This window comes from Pimephales promelas, chromosome 3 (assembly GCF_988280905.1).
Source record: "Pimephales promelas chromosome 3, fPimPro1.hap1.1, whole genome shotgun sequence".
NCBI classification, from domain to species: Eukaryota; Metazoa; Chordata; class Actinopteri; order Cypriniformes; family Leuciscidae; genus Pimephales; species Pimephales promelas.
The window spans coordinates 2,534,211-2,551,385 of NC_142771.1; the positions used below are offsets into that span (position 1 = coordinate 2,534,211).

General features: G+C 38.9%; 2 protein-coding genes across 2 annotated transcripts in view; one reads left to right on the top strand and one right to left on the bottom strand.

Annotated features, from left to right (window-relative positions):
- The window catches only part of LOC148981849 (uncharacterized), a 127,539-nt gene that overhangs the window by 10,127 nt on the left and 100,237 nt on the right, over window positions 1–17,175 (top strand). The gene's annotated exons all lie outside the window — the stretch shown is intronic.
- LOC120475411 (sucrase-isomaltase, intestinal) overlaps window positions 1–17,175 on the bottom strand; it is a 34,331-nt gene that overhangs the window by 2,330 nt on the left and 14,826 nt on the right. Inside the window, exons 19-44 of the mRNA XM_089129008.1 lie at window positions 16,621–16,705; window positions 15,887–15,943; window positions 15,279–15,403; window positions 13,380–13,468; window positions 12,080–12,129; window positions 11,794–11,967; window positions 9,945–10,094; window positions 9,645–9,848; window positions 8,960–9,114; window positions 8,477–8,645; window positions 8,099–8,195; window positions 7,240–7,352; window positions 6,980–7,105; window positions 5,474–5,605; window positions 5,187–5,306; window positions 4,494–4,556; window positions 3,936–4,052; window positions 3,536–3,626; window positions 3,116–3,254; window positions 2,744–2,877; window positions 2,621–2,655; window positions 2,381–2,497; window positions 2,046–2,194; window positions 615–699; window positions 474–530; window positions 246–370 (exon numbers count right to left, since the gene is read on the bottom strand). Coding sequence (XP_088985134.1) covers window positions 246–370; window positions 474–530; window positions 615–699; window positions 2,046–2,194; window positions 2,381–2,497; window positions 2,621–2,655; window positions 2,744–2,877; window positions 3,116–3,254; window positions 3,536–3,626; window positions 3,936–4,052; window positions 4,494–4,556; window positions 5,187–5,306; window positions 5,474–5,605; window positions 6,980–7,105; window positions 7,240–7,352; window positions 8,099–8,195; window positions 8,477–8,645; window positions 8,960–9,114; window positions 9,645–9,848; window positions 9,945–10,094; window positions 11,794–11,967; window positions 12,080–12,129; window positions 13,380–13,468; window positions 15,279–15,403; window positions 15,887–15,943; window positions 16,621–16,705 — 2,958 coding nt within the window. The remainder of the gene's footprint in view (window positions 1–245; window positions 371–473; window positions 531–614; window positions 700–2,045; window positions 2,195–2,380; window positions 2,498–2,620; window positions 2,656–2,743; window positions 2,878–3,115; window positions 3,255–3,535; window positions 3,627–3,935; window positions 4,053–4,493; window positions 4,557–5,186; window positions 5,307–5,473; window positions 5,606–6,979; window positions 7,106–7,239; window positions 7,353–8,098; window positions 8,196–8,476; window positions 8,646–8,959; window positions 9,115–9,644; window positions 9,849–9,944; window positions 10,095–11,793; window positions 11,968–12,079; window positions 12,130–13,379; window positions 13,469–15,278; window positions 15,404–15,886; window positions 15,944–16,620; window positions 16,706–17,175) is intronic.

Here is a 17,175-nt window from a genome sequence, read left to right on the forward strand (position 1 = left end):
GTTAATTTAACTCGTAAATCGGGCTGTGATTGTGAAATGATTGTGAAATAATGATAATGTTAAAACACAACGAAGGTCATCAAATAAGCTTTTCTCTAATGTTTAAAATTAATGACTTAAGGGTCAAGAGCCCAACTAAACCAAACACTGATCTCCATAATGGTAACATAACAATTACGATTTTCTCAATGCAACTCCAGAGAAATGTCATAAGTCTAAATAAAGATGGCGGTCAGCTTGTTGACCTGTAGTGTGTGTTGCTCTCTGCTTTCTGCCAGGGCAGGATGTGTCCTCCTCTCACGTGCAGGTTAATTTTCCATAATGGCGTGTCCATATCCACAAACTGTCCTCGCACTCCAACAGCTTGGCCCTGGTGGATCAGTCACACACCGGCAGATCAGAGAGTGTATTATGACTGCTTCTGTCATTGACATGCGACTCAAATCTTGAACGCTTGCTGATGAAATGCTCACCGTGTGGTAATCGTACCAGCGGGCGTCTGGCACGTAACCTCTGACCACAGTCACACCCTTCACAAAACAAAACCAGTGAGAAATCAGTGTTTGTGTAGCGTGATCATAGTGGAGTTGTGTGTGTGTGTGTGTGTTCAGTACCGGGTCCAGTGCAGGTGTGATCAGAAGAGCGGGACCCCAGAGGAACTGTCTGTCGATCTTCCATGTGTTTTCATCGGTGATAAACCTGCAATTGATGACATCATCAATCACGCAACATGATCTCATCAACACTGGACGTGATCTCATCAACAACAACCCATTCCATGAAGCTCTACACACTAGGCGTTTCTCAATGTCAAGGAAGGATCCTCGGAAGCCGTAATTTCGAGGATGCTACGTCATCGACGTCCGTCGAAGGACTGTTCCAATGTCGAGGATCCTCAGAATTTCAACCAAGGACTGAGTCCTTCGATCGGAAAATATCCCATACACAGGAAAGGATGCATATGTGTAGCCTTCGCGCTCTTAAATCACCCACAATCCTATGCGCAGCTTTGCTAGCTTGTTCAAAAAATAAAAATGTCGACCGTTACCGGAGTCGGAGTGATAACGGCAATATGCTTTCAAATGTAAGCAAGTATATTTTAAGTTTAGCCATTTATTTTATGTTTGTTAAACTATTTAACATATCGGCTCAAATTTGCAAAGGGGATTTAAAGCTGTTCCCTTTTACTGGTGATTAACTTTTACATTTTTACTTCATATAACGTAATAGCCTTTTTTGTTGGTCACATATTTTACCATTGCATGTTTTAACAGCTAGATCATGTTGCTATGGACGTAGTTCTGTTCACTCAGGTAATATAATCGTTTTTGAATGAATAAACTCCTTTTTAAATCAATATTTTGTGTCAAATTATTGATTTATTTGGTAGGTAGCCATGTTATAAGTGGGAAAATGTATAGCGAGGCGGTTGTTACAGCGAATACAACCCCTTAATTCAGGCTGATTCAATCAAGACCCCTCCGCTTTAGAGTTTGCGGGGTTGTATTCACTATAACAACCGCATGGCTATACATACATTATCCCTTATACTTTATTTATTTATTTTTATGAGGACTGACAAGACAAAATAAGGACCGTCAAGTGTGTTTAAACAGTGCAGTACACAATTTTTGCAGCGCCGAGCGAACCTTTCACTGATGTAATGACGCAATGACGTGCACTTGCTAGCCTGTTCCATTTACGTGTTCTCCGAATGCTAAAGAGGACCCTCGCCTAGCATCTGAAGGAAATGACTTGGAAGGACCCGTCCTTCCAAGGAAGTATCCTTGACATTGAGAAACACCTATTGTTCTTGAGACGCCCGAATTCAACGATTTGGATGGCTGTCCCAATACTTTGGGTGATATAGTGTATATTTTGAGGGAAAGAGAGGAGCACAAGATGAACGAAGCTCTTAAAGGGACAGTTGCCGTTCTGTCATCATTTCCTCTCATCTACTTCTACTGTATGGAAGAAGAGAACTGTAGCATGAGCGTTCTGCTGAACATCTGGTGTGTGTGAGTGAACTCTTGAGAAACACTCACTCGTGCAGAAGGGGTCTGACCACAGTGTTTCCATGAGCGTGAGCTTCGTACATCAGTGTGTTCAGATACGGCAGGAGTGTGTAGCGAATATTCAGCACATCACGAGACACAGCAGCAAACTCTTCTCCCCAGGCCACGGGGTCCTGCCTCTGTCAAAGATCAGATCATCATCATTCAGCACTTCTGGACAAAACATCAACGGATTCTCACGCGAGCTTCATTAGCACAGGAATCCAACTAATATTACAATGCTTTTAAAAGGGAAAAGAACTCAAGTTTTTGGTCCAGAAATCCTCAGTCTGTCATAAACAGCTGCTGTGAGTGTGTGTTCTTACTGGCATGTTTATGGTGTTGTGGTTTCTGGAGAAGGGGTAGAACGCTCCGAGCTGCATCCAGCGCAGACACATCTCGTATTCGGCATGGTTAAAGAAGCCGCAGATATCAGCGCCGGTCTGGAACCAGAACACAAATATAGAGTCAGTGTAATGACTGCATGCTAGTGTGACCCAAATTAACATGGTTTGATAGGAAATAAAGCACAAATGATCGATCAATAGGACGAGAGAGGCACTTACGTAAGGGATGCCAAATATGCTGAACTCCATCATGCCTGAGAGATAGAAACAGAGTTCATGCATTCAGATATTACGTTTATACACTGAACTGAACAAGCATCATCATCATCATCATCATCATACCTATGATGGACTTGAGAAGCTGGTCCCAGCGGGAGTAGTTGTCTCCCAGCCAATGTCCTGCCCAGCGCCCACTAGACGGGTATGTTGAACGGGTAATAACCACTCCTCTCTTTCCAGTGGTACTGAGCAAAGCACTGTGAAATACACACAGCAGTTTCAACACTGATGAACCCGGCCCGAAGTTCAGTCCGGCTCGCCTCCAGTGTGAGGATCCATATATGCAAACGTGATATTGTGTGATATTTGTTTAAATTTGAGATTGTATGGGTCAGTTTGTGTTTTTGGACCATGTGAGTCCCAAAGCAATCACAACTCGTATCAGAACAACCAATAAATACATTTGGTAGTGAATATGGAGGAACAGAAACTCACTCATAAGTGGGTTTGGTGTGAGACCATCCATACAGGTTGTGGACATCATAATGCTTGACGCGTGTGCCGTCATCGAGGATCTGCTCGCTGTTCATGCACATAGTCTTATGGTTCAGACCTCTATAACTGGACTCCAGTGCTGGGAAAACATCACACACACATTCATTTTGGACAGAAAGTGCTTAATACTAGTGTAAATGTTGTATGTGAAAGGCTCATTATGGTTTAGTTCACTCTCAGAGACAGAGTATATTAAAGTAATTAAACTAATATAAGCATGCGCTTAGCCAACTAATGGTTTATATGAACGGTGGACTGGAAAAACCTTCAGTCAGGGGAAGGCCTAGTAAAAGTTGACTATGGGGTTGTAAAATCTCTGGAGCGAAGTCTTCATGCCAGGACGCGCTCATAAGAACTTACGGGGCATGTATGGAGGATTTTCCAAAGTTTGATCCCCTAAACACTTCTCCCCGACGGTGCCATGCACAAAACTGGCCGGCTCATTCATGTCCTTCAGGGAAAAAACACAATGACAGAGTTATCATCCAATCAATCCAAAGGGGAAAACGCTGATGATATGCAAATGAGTGAAGAAATGGGGCGTGGCTATGCTAATCCTTCACTTGTTCTTGCACAGCTCAACATGACTCTGATGAGTGAGATGTGTTCATGAATCTTTGTTAAGATTTCAACAACTTTCCCCAATTCTGGAGGTATTTCATTATTAAGGACGTGTTGTTTTAAGGACAACAATGGCATGTAATAGCACAGATGTCCTCAAAAAACATTTTAATTTTTCATTCAAACACAAAGCACTCACGATCCACAGTCCGTCAAACTTCATGACGTTGTTGTAATAGTCTTTAATCTGCCCGGCCCACCAATCTGCTGTGCTTTTCTTGAAGAAATCAGGGAACGCCACGAACGCTCGGAACAGCTGAAAGATTCAATGACAGAAACATTAAGTCGGACAAGATGCTTTGAAATTAACTTTGATTATAGCAGCACTGTCCTTGAAAATCAAAATAGTTGTCACTTTTATAATGTAATCCGAATAATTTCATAAAACTTATTCACATACGAAACTTTTTTAAGACATCAAGAATCTGCCTGTGAATCTCAACAATGGTGACAATTATAATACAGTGTATTTTGCAGTGTATTCTGGATGCCACCAACAAATCTTCTACATGCTAATTGGTTGAGAATATCTACGTCACACTCGTCTCTCTTGACTGATGATTTCAGTATGAATAGATTTGAGTAAAGGGGAACAAGAGAAAAGATGTCTGGATCTCTGATTAAAGAGTGATAGAAATAGAAAGAAATTGATATAGATAAATAATAAAAATGGATGAATAGAGAAAGAGGCAGATACCTTTACTTGAGTATCCCAGTCCAAAGAATTGTCCACATCAACATTGGGATAATCAGGCCACACCTATGAGAGCGAAACAAGGATCATTCCTGCGTTCAGTTCATGTCCACGTCATACTGTATCTGACTGAAAACATCAGATCTACAGCTTCTCTGATCAAAATACTCTTCAACTAATGTTCATTTAACCCAAAACTACAGTTGAATTCAGTTTCATTCATCATCACTGTATGAGACGGGTTGGTGTCTTGACCCCTGTAGCTTTAGAAACATTGATTTGCTTGTGTTGAGATTTAAGTATAATATGATTGTCTATGCAACAGGATATGGAAATAAAGATAGTTTGCCATTTCCTAGTGAGCGATCGACAGTCAGCCGACATAAAAACTGTGCTGTCAGATTTCTTCAAAAATATTGATGTTATTATCCTGAGATGTCATTATTATGTTTTGTTGTGCTGCATTCTCCAGGTCCTAAAGTGGACTTTCCCAACTCCTACTTGGGAATAACCAGTGAAAGGGAAATTAAACGGACCCCAAACTTGTGCCGTAGAGCAGAGAAAAACATACTGTCAACAAAACCATGAAGTATTGACTCAGTATACATCAATATATGTTTAATATCAATATATGCTCAGTATCAATATATGTTTAATATCAATATATGCTGCTCTTCCTCTTTGCGTTTGCTGTACCTTTCCCCACACGATGTCATCGCTGAGCTGAGGAGGCCATTTGATGAAAACGTCTTTTTCAATCCCGGTATCAAACGCAGGGTAGGAGCCTTTAGTCTCATTGGCTGCTATAGCCGGATCCTGAAGCACACAAACAAATAAAGCATGTCGTTTTGCTGAAGAATACGTTTCTCTGGCCATACTGATGTTAGACTTCATCCATATATATTTATAAGCTCACATTACGACATCTTTTACCATTTTATGGAAACAACCGTTTATTTCCAGTAATTAAGAATTGCTGGTACCAAAATGAAGATGAAGCGCATCCCCTCAGCCCTCATGTTGTCCACCAGAGCCGGCAGACCATTGAAGTTCTGTTTGTCCAGCGTAAAGTCCATCTGCCTCTCCATGTAGTCAATGTCTGCATATTGAACATCCTATGAGGGATCAAAGGTCAAACGTCATGATCGTTAAATGTAGTGACCTAAGACATCAGAAGTGTAAAAGATAGTGATGCACCGATGTGAAAATTTGTGGCCGATATCGATAACCGATATTAACATTGCTGTTATGGCCGATACCGATATTTACCGATGTCGATATCCCTGTATAAAACACATAGCGAGGATTAGGGCTGCACGATATTGGTAAAAAATGACATTGTGATATTTTATTTTACTGCGATATATATTGTGATATAAAAACAATTTCACCAGATTACTTGAATTGCTCTATTTGGAAAGAATGAATCATTCTAGAATGACTGGGGTAGTTTTGTCATGGAGTAAATCTGCATAAACTAATATTAATAGAATGTTAACAAAATTTGTTAACATTCTATTAATCTATTAACCTTACACTTTACAATAAGGTTCCATTTATTAAAGTGTACATTTAATGTGCACTTTAATAAATGGAACCTTATTGTAAAGTGTTTCCTATTTATGTCTCTTGAGCTCAGTGTTGGACAGATCAGTTGTTTTAACCATTCATTAAAGTGAATCGGTTCAAAGGAGTCATTAGTTCGCGAATCGGATGTGTCATTAACGGAACCATGGCACACGTTGTGATTATCCAGGCAGTTTAGAACATCGCACGAGATTTGTCTCGACCTATTTTTACAGTCTATGGTCTCGACAGTCGACACAGAAAACATTTCAACAGATAGATTTTTTTGGTTTATTGAAAGTGTGGTTTCACAATTCACAACCAGTATTTCATAAGAAAAAAACTTCGGTCTTCCGACCTTTTACCGTCGTGTATTCTCAAAGATATTCAGTCAACTCAATTCATAAACATGCGGGAGGGAGGGAGGGAGAGAGAGAGAGAGCAAGACATTTTGAAGACGGCGCGCGTGACCGGTGCTTTCACTCTCTCTTGTTCCCTCAGTTAAACAAGCGCAAGACATTTTGAAGACGGCGCGCGTGACCGGTGCTTTCACTCTCTCCTGTTCCCTCAGTTAAACAAGCGCAGCAGTCACTCATCTACATCACTTACCGGTAAAATATGGCTTTGGCGGGACAAAAATACGCATTAGGAAGGCTGGCAGAAAACAGCTCACCAGTTCCAGTCTTCGTGGCTTGATGTTTAAACGCACTTGCGCTTTTAATACGCGTGCAAAAACAAACATCCCGCCCCCACACTCACACCTACACGCACGTCAAATACACGGGGATGATCATCGGCCTGTTCACATCGGCCCTATTTTGACATCGGAACGATACCGATGTGTAAAAAATTGACCAAATCGGCCGATATTATATCGGCGGCCGATATATCGTGCACCACTAGTAAAAGATGAGGTCGCTCACATAAGGAATTTTAGCAGCTTTCATGTCGTTGTAAAGATTTGCGATCTCCGCATCATTGGAGTAACCATAGCGACAAAGCTGGAATCCAAGCGACCAATAGGCTGGAAGAACCGGGCGGCCGATCATCTATCAAACAAAACCAAGAGAGAAATATCTTACGTTTTACGCACTTACATTTGAGAACATTTATATTCAAGTGGCTAAAGATGGTGGTTCCCAACCACATCACTGCACACACACACACACACACACACACACACCTCAGTGTACTGTTGAACCACAGCTTCTGGAGTGGGTCCCAACACCATGTAGAAGTCCAGGATTCCTCCGATGGTGCGGTAGGTCAGAGCTGGACTCGGCACGAACGTCACATCTGAGAGCAAAACAAGCACAAAACAATACTAAAAGTCACGATACTAATTAGTTGTGAAATAATAGGCTTTAAATGTATTAATTTTGAATGTGTCTTCATTGATTTGATCAAGCTAGACCAGTTTAAACCAGTAAAGCATCTCAGGCTGGTTTAAGATCTATTGAGTTTGTTCTCCCAGCATTCAGCACCGGTTGTGTCCGGCGGGTCCGAGAGAGTCACACATGTTTAGTGTGTGTTTGTACTCACTCATGTCGTAGTGTGTGTGTGTGTGTGTACTAGGGTTGGGTATCGTTTGAATTTGAACGATTCCGATTCCGATTCCTTGTTTCGATTTCTGGTTCCTAACGATTCTCGATTCCGATTCTTTTAAGAGGCAGGGTCAAAAAAGTTTAGCTAACCTTGCTAACCAACGGCCTTTCTGAAGGAAATACTCCTTCTGTAAAAATACTCCTTTTGTCACAAATTTTGCATTTTGCCGAGATTTCGTTATTTTTAGAAAAGTGAAGCCACACTTTGGACCGCCGACGTAAGCTACTCATGTTCGACTCTCGCGGTTATGCCAACACTTCCGGTAGACGCTTCTTCGTTGGTGTTGTTCAGCGGTTTCTTCTTCCGCTCGGCGGACTGTGAATATCGAAACTAGGAATCGAAATTTTAACTTTTGAACGATTCCGGGAAAAACGAAAAGTTAGTCTCGGTTCCAATCGATACTCGATTCTCGATACCCAACCCTAGTGTGTACTCACCCATGGCATTGCTGTTGAGCAGGAGGACGCCGTGAGCGTTCTTTGATTTCTCCAGACCCATGTGAAAGGGATGGACTCCATAATTGTTGAGTTTATACTAGAGATGGGCAGAAAGAGATCAGAGTTTGAGTTTGTGATGTATTTAGCTTAAGAATTATGCAAATCCCATTTCTCCGAAGCCTACAGAAAGCAGAATGACCCAAAACTGAAGATATCAGGGCAAAAATCCCCCTGTGTGAGCAATAAGCACCGCAATAAAATAACCAGCAAGAAGAGCAATATCATTGACTTCATTCCTGAACGAATCCGCCGCTTGTGACGTGCAGATGACGTTATATCTCCCGCTTGTAAAACATCCGCACCGGTTCACACACTCACCCCTGGAGGCTGGTCTTTGGCAAACAGGCCGTATGTGTGAAAGTTGAGGTCATGACTGTAGACGGGGTGTTCTGTTTCACCAACACCATACACATAGTTTGAGGGGAGGCGTGTGGAGATCTGGAGGAACTGATCGGAGAACGTGAACCCTGGCACAGCAGAGTCCCATCTAGAGGAGAAGAGATTGAACTCAACTTGGAGAACTCTGACAAATGATTTATCTTTGTCTCAGCCTGACGCGATTTTCATTTTTTTTTCACGTCCTGCACTTGGTTGTTTCAATAACAAATGCATTTACTCCATCTGTTCACCCATGGGTCCTGGTCTGAGGACGAGGTGTGTTCAGGCGCATTGTTATTTTGAGGAACTGAAATAGACTGAGCCGTTGACCAACTGAAACCCTCTCTAAAGTCAACTGTGCAGGAGTTTTTGTATTTTGTATTTAAAGAAGCTTGTTAATGTTAATGGAGGTGTATTACTCACATGATCTCTTCTGAGCTCTTTCTGATGACTTGGATCCCGAATGGCATGTCCTGGATCTGAACCCTGTACAGTCTGTTGTTTTCCTCAGTCTCTGGTGTGGCCGGCAGCTCGAGGGGAACGGGGACCTCGAAGCGAGCGTTGGCTGGGTCAAAGATCTACATCAATAAGACCAAAATCAGTCGTACTCGTCATTTCAGTCCTAAATGTGTCCATCTATTTACTTAATTCGTAAATAATCATTAGCTCATTGTGCTAATAACACCAAGGTTGTGGGTTCCCAAGAGAACGCATTAACAAAGTAAATCTTAAAGGGATACTCCTTTTTTTTTTTTTTTGGAAATAGGCTCCCCCAGAGTTTTACCGTTTTCGAATCCATTCAGACGATTTTCTGATATTTAGAAGAATATCAGTAACCAGACAGTTTCTGGTCTCATTGACTTCCATAATATATTTTTTTCCTACTATGGAAGTCAATGAGACCAGAAAAAGTCTGGTTACCGATATTCTTCTAAATATGAGAAAATCGTCTGAATTGATTCGAAAACGGTAAAACTCTGGGGGAGTGGTAAAATGAGCCTATTTCCAAAAAAAGTGGAGTATCCCTTTAAATGCAATGTAAGTCGCTTGGATAAAATCATATATAAATGGTATATTAACTCTAAATCCGACATTTAGAGAAGCATACCTTCCAGCGCAGGCTTTTTCCACTCAGGAATGTGATTTCCACACGGAGTTTGTTGACGTCTCGAGATTGAGAACGTTGAATTGGGAAAGCGGCATTGCGCTCGATATCTACAGTGATGCCGCTCGCCGTTTCAACAACGTTTGTGGTGACGTAGCCGTGTGTCTCGGGGTAATAACACCAGGGCGCGTTGGGAACACTTGAAGGCTGTGAAAGACAATGTGTTGAATCACGTTATAACAAAGACACACTTCAGCTCAAACAGTGTCTTGGTTTGAATGTTGAAGATGTTCTCTCTCTGACCTCCCAGATGCAGCCGCGGGCTTCACATTTGGCCTGATCTGAACCCGCCTCAGGGTAACAGTCCAAGTGCAGAGATCTGGGGAGTTTGGCCGCCCAGTTGACTGTGTAGTCCTTCCCCAGTTCCAGCTCCAGGTTTCGCAGATACATCACCTAGTAGAGGATGATTTATTATGGATGTGATAAATACACAGATTGCCCTTCATCATAGCCGAATGCCTGACAGCATCTCTCCTGGGTCCCGAGGGTCTCCTGCTCCGTGTTAAACGCGACATATCATGGAAATCGGACTTTTTCCAAGTTTAAGTGCTGTAATTGGGTCTCATGTGCATCTACCAACTTGGATTTTGAATAGACTATTCAATCAACATCAGCTAAATTGGTCGTAAACACAGTTTCATATTGACTTTGGTGAATAGAAAACTCTTCAACCCTCTGGTGCTCTTCGGTCGAAAAATTTTCTGTTTTGAATTTTTAAAAATCACAGCTTCTTCAGAAAATTACGAAACTTGGTGACTTTTATAGCATTGGGTATGTGAACACACTAAAAAATTGAGGTCATGATCCGAGCAGGCTAAGTGGTCGTAAAAAAAATAGTCACACTTGTGCTCTTCGGTCAAAAATGACCGACCCATAGGAAATGAATGGGAAATTGACAAAAAACACAAAAACTTTGAGAATTTTTGTGTGTACAATCTACAAATCGGCCACGATGCAGAAAAAAAGTGCTCAGCATTGAAGGGGTGACACTCTAAAATATCAAGAGTGCAAAACAGACACACCCACCCTTACACACACACACACACACACACTTTTATACACAAAAACACCAATAAATTGTGATTAAAGAAATCTGTTTTGAATATTTAAAAATCACAGCTTTTTCAGAAAATTACAAAACTTGGTGACTTTTATAGCATTGGGTATGTGAACACACAAAAAAATTGAGGTCATGATTCGAGCAATTTAAGTGGTCGTAAAAAAATGAGTCAAAAATGACCGACCCATAGGAAATGAATGGGAAATTGACAAAAAAAAATAAAAATTCTCTGAATTTTTGTATGTACAATCGACAAATCGGCCATAATTCTAAACAAAAGTACACCGCAGGAAAGGGGTGACACTCTACAACATCTAGAGTGCAAAACAGACACACCCACCAACACACACACACATACAAACACACTTTTATACACATACACACCAAAAAAAATACTTAAACAACATACTTAAAAAAATAGTCACACTTGTGGTCTTTGGTCAAAAATGACCCCCATAGGAAATGAATGGGAAATTGTAAACAAATAAAAAAAAATGGTGAATTTTTGTTTTTTGTCAATTTTTTTAATAAAAAATAGTTTTTGAGATTGTTTCAACTATATATTCAAATCCACCAACAACAACAAATAAAAAATGTGTTGATAAACAGCTGGGGAATTCACATGCCTCTCCATAGAGAGCTGTACATGCCATCTAGTGGTTACACCATGATTCTACGCTTTTTCTCTATACTGTAACCAGATGGTGCTAATTTTTTTCAAAAAACATTTTTTTTCTGAAGGCCTAGACTCTATATTAAACTAAAATACTGCATTAATATTTTTTTGAAAAAAATTATATATATATAGAAAAATATATATATTTTTCCATGGCAAAAATAAACCATAAATATTGCATAAATATTAATACATTCAATTAAATTGTCTCAAAATACTAAATTACAAAGAATAAATATTATAGAACAAAAGGAGAAAGTTTCATTTTAGGTGTCCGGTCACTTTTGACCGGGAAGATAACAAGTGTGACTCCGAAACGAAGAGCACCTGAGGGTTAATGTTAAAACTATGAGTACCTTCTTGGTGGAGTCGTAGAGAACCTGAGACTGGGTCAGAGCGTCAGTGGTGATGCCGTCCGACACGAGCACAGACGCGGGAGCCGCGCTCACTCCCATCACGGTGATGTTCTCAAACTTCAGGCTGTTGGGGTCGGTGTATCCGCTGTGGGTCACGTGCATCGCCAACACATCCTGATCCAGAAGAACAACAACACATATAACAGATGCCAGTTACAAAAACACTTAGAGGACCACAATGTAATGGCATCTAATAAAAACAAAAACAGAAATGAGGATGATGTACATTAGCCACAGAAAACTGGTAATGAATGTGGGAGCCGGATGAAACCGTATCTAAGAGAAAGAGAGAAAGACGTTATGAGAGACAAATCAACTTTGGCAAATCTAATAATTGGGTCTCTTTTTCACTACATCTCATGTTCATCAGTTTTTATGCCTTGTAAATGCAAACATTTGTTTTTATTTGCACTGTTAATTTATTGAACATTACAAATTCTGATCATTTTAACCCTCTCGAGTCCTTCGTTTAACAGTCACACTTGGGGTGTTCGGGGGCGGGATTCATATTTATAAAATAAAATATATTTTTTTACTTGTTTTTTTAATAATATTTTTTCTTTTCTTTTTTTGATGTTTTAAGACGATTTCAAAAATAAAAATAATTTATAATTAATATTAATGCCATAATTTTCCCCCCACTGAATGTAATAGAATTTTTATTTTTTTTAATTTTTTTTTTTACATTTTTTTAAAGCTGTATTTCATTTTAGAGTCAAGCCTAGGCCTCATAAAAGCAATATTTGGAGAAACTGAGTGTTTTAAAAATTCAAAACCCATATATAATCTGAATTTATTAGTGTATATGTGTATAAAAGTGTGTTTGAGTGTGTGTGTTTTGCACTCTTGATGTTTTATAGTTTCACCCCTTCACTTTTGTGTGCTTTTTTCTGGATCGTGGCTGATTTGTAGATTGTACGCACAAAATTGCGCAAAATCCATTTGGACCCGAAGGTCCTGAGTGTGACTATTTTTCTGTACGACCACTTAGACTATTCACATCCTGTCCCCAATTTTTTTGGGTGTTCATATACCAAATACCAACAAAGTCACCAAATTTCGGACCGATCCGATGAAGCTATGATTTTTAATATTTTTTTTTATATGCTTTGGGTCCATTTGGGCCGAGCAACCCCAGGAAAATTTCTCTATCTTGCTAACATAACCTTGTTTTGTTGGTTTAAGTTAAATGTGGGTATACATGCAAATCTGTCACAGGGTTAAAATATAGCTGTTCTTCCAAATTTAAAATCGTTGAATGTAATATAAACACCATTTCCCAACTACATTAGTAATTTTAACATTAACTAATACATTTTTAAAATCAAAAGTTGTGTCTGTATTTATATTATTTAATGAACCAGAGCTAACAGGAACCAACTTGTAATATTATTGACTAACATTAAAAAATATGAATAAATACTTTCACAAATGAATTTAACCACATTTTGTTCTGATCATAAAAACATATTAAATATAAGTAGAAATCTGAACTTCAGACATGATTGTTGTTAGGTAGATAATACCTCGAGAGTCTCCGTCATCCCAGAACAGCTCGCCGGACGCAGCGTTGTTGTCATCGAGAGCCACGATCAAGCCCATGGGATGAAGTCGGCTGAGGAAACACACAACTTTCACCAGAAACTCGAGAGCAGACAGAAAACCGTACAGCAAAGCCCGGGTGGATTTCAAATAAGGATTTGCGCATCAGCCCAAAAGATACATATAGATATGGTTCATTTCCATTCATACTGCTGTGGGTGTCATATATTCAGTGGGAAATACAAAATAAACTGCTATTGAACACAATTTCCCCTAATGTAAAAAATAATCTCAGGCCTCATGCAGATGAAGAGGAACGAGATGAATGAAAACACAGATCCAAGCGAACAAAAACCCACACATCTAAATATGTATCAAACTAAACTCACATTGCAATAATAACCATGTGATAGTGGTGCTGTGAATCATGTCACAACTGCTCTGAATATTGTCATTAATATACTATGGCATTTTATGAGTGTTTTACAGTCTTCTTTGAATTACCAGTTGGGCATTAGATGTGTTTTCTGTAAGTCGGACCTAAAAGACTCCCTGAGAGCGGATCGACTGTTTTCACGGTTAGAGTTTAGTGACTCTGAGAAAAAAGGTATAAAAGCTGTCACTGGGGCTGTACCTTTTCAAAAAGTAAACTTTTGTCCATTTTAGGTGCTAATATGTCCATTTCAGGAGCTAATATGTCCATTTCAGGTGCTAATATGTCCATTTCAGGAGCTAATATGTCCATTTCAGGAGCTAATATGTACATTTTAGGTGGTAATATGTACATTTTATGTGCTAATATGTCCATTTCAGGAGCTAATATGTCCATTTCAGGTGCTAATATGTACATTTTATGTGCTAATATGTACATTTTAGGTGCTAATATGTCCATTTCAGGAGCTAATATGTCCATTTTAGGTGGTAATATGTACATTTTATGTGCTAATATGTACATTTTAGGTGCTAATATATCCATTTCATGAGCTAATATGTCCATTTTAGGTGGTATTATGTCCATTTTAGGTGGTATTATCTAAATTTTAGGTGTTAATATGTACATTTTAGGTGTTAATATGTACATTTTAGGTGCTAATATATCCATTTCATGAGCTAATATGTCCATTTTAGGTGGTATTATGTCAATTTTAGGTGTTAATATGTACATTTTAGGTGTTAATATGTACATTTTAGGTGCTAATATGCACATTTAGGTGCTAATATATCCATTTCATGAGCTAATATGTCCATTTTAGGTGGTATTATGTCAATTTTAGGTGTTAATATGTACATTTTAGGTGATAACATGTACATTTAGGTGCTAATATGTCCATTTCAGGAGCTAATATGTCCGTTTTAGGTGGTAATATGTACATTTTATGTGCTAATATGTACATTTTAGGTGCTAATATATCCATTTCATGAGCTAATATGTCCATTTTAGGTGGTATTATGTCAATTTTAGGTGTTAATATGTACATTTTAGGTGATAATATGTACATTTAGGTTCTAATATGTCTATTTCAGGAGCTAATATGTCCATTTTAGGTGGTAATATGTACATTTTAGGTGGTAGTATGTACATTTTAGGGGGTAATATGTCAATTTTAGGTGTTAACATTTTAGGTGATAGTAAGTACAAGGTGTTAATATGTCCATTTCATGAGCTAATATGTACATTTCAAGTGCTAATATGTACATTTTAGGTGCTAATATGTACATTTTAGGTGCTAATATGTACCACTAAGGTACCAATATGTAGCCTTTGGATACAAAAGTGTACCTTTTGAAAAGGTACAGCCCCAGTGACAGCTTTTGTACCTTTTTTTCAGAGAGTGTATGAGCCAGTGTATTTTAGGGTAAATGTCCATGTTTCCCATCATTACCTGTATGTAGTGGTGACGTCCGGTCTCTGCACCGGCAGAATGGCTCCTCCTCTCAGGTGTAATCCAAGTTTATCAGCGGGCAGGTTCAAGGAAACCTTTGCTTTGCGATCTGTAATCCTTGTCTCCTAGAAAACAACCCAAAATCAAACCATATATATACAGTGGGGGAAATATGATGAATGATTCGATCCCCTGCTGATTTTCTGAGTTCCCCCATTGAAGGGTCAATCATTTTTATGGTAGGTTTTATTTTAATGGATAGAGACAGAATATCAGAATATCAACCAAAAAATATGTGTTTGTATTTGATCCCCAAGAAAAACCTTATTTAGCACTTGGTGGAGGTAAGACGTTTCTTGTAGTTGGTCACCAGGTTTGCACATCTCAGGAGGGATTTTGGTCTACTTCTCTTTACAGATGCTCACTAAATCCTTAAGGTTTCTTGACTCAATGTTTCGACAGATTTTCTATTGGAGGTCTAGAGACTGGCTAGGCTACTCGATGACCTTAATGTTTCTTTGTTAGTGGGAAAACTTACAAAATCAGCAGGAGATCAAATGATTACTCTCTCCACTGTATAGGTGTGTGGTGCTAGAGGATGGTCTCACCGTCTCAAAGTCATACCAGATGGCATCTGGGATATAGGCCTCAACCGTTTCAACACCCTAAAACAAGCAAACAAATAAACAGGGAAATCAGCTAAACACTGACAAACATGATTTGATAGTTTAAAGCATTATTCATTAAACCGGTGGCCTTTTTTAAAGACAGATATGGTCCTCCTCTCATGGCTTTTTTAAGATTCAGAAAGAGAGAAACTGAGTGAGATTTTGAAGAGAAAGAAAAGATGAGGAAAAATACTGTACACTTCAGACTATTTCACTCAAATGTCATTCAAAAAAGTGCATCCAAAAATATTCACAGAGCTTAACTTCCTCATTTTATGTTACCTTATTCCAAATAGATTTAATTCATTATTTTACTAAAAATTCTACAAACAATACTCTATAATGACAATGTGAAGGAATTTTGTTTGTGAATGTATTACAAATAAAAAACGGGGGAAAATAAGTTTTTTTTAAGCATCAAACTCTAAAAGACTTGCCAAAAGTGCTTCAACAAAGTATTGAGCAAAAGCTGTGAAAACTTATGGATATGTCACTTTTGCTTTTTGTTTTTTATTTTTAATAAATTGGCATTGTTCTTTCACATTTTCATAAGGTATTGTTTGTGGAATTTTTAGGAAAATAATTCATTGAATCCATTTTGGAATAAGGCTGTAACAACAATGTGGAAAAAGTGAAACGCTGTGAATAATTTCGGTGTGTGTGTGTTGACTCACAGGATCCAGCACAGGTGTGATGAGAAGATGTGCTCCCCACATGAACTGTTTGTGCACTGCCCAGGTCTCACTGTCGGAATAAAACCTGCAGAGAAAATACCTCATAATATTAGATCATATTATTCAACTATTCAGGGGAAGTTCAATTTCTCAATTTAACCCTAAAACCATATTCTGGACAAATGTGGGCAAAATAGTTTTGATTTATTTAAAAAAAAAATACTTGATCTGAGCGGTACAAGACTTGGCTACTTTTCCTAAGTTTGCCTCCTGAACACACACAATTTTTTTTTTCTACTCAATTCTACAATGTTAAGTGGGTGAAAATTTTTTTAAAGGGTTAGTTCACCCAAAAATGAAAATTCTGTCAGTATTTACTCACCCTCATGTTGTTCAACCCCGTAAGACCTTCGTTCATCTTCAGAACACAAATTAAGATATTTAAGATATTAAGATCGCTCCTGCATACAGTCCATAGGCTTCTTGAAGGAATGACTCTTGCTGTCCCCGAAAAGTCATTAAAGACATCGTTAAAATAGTCCAAGTGACTACAGG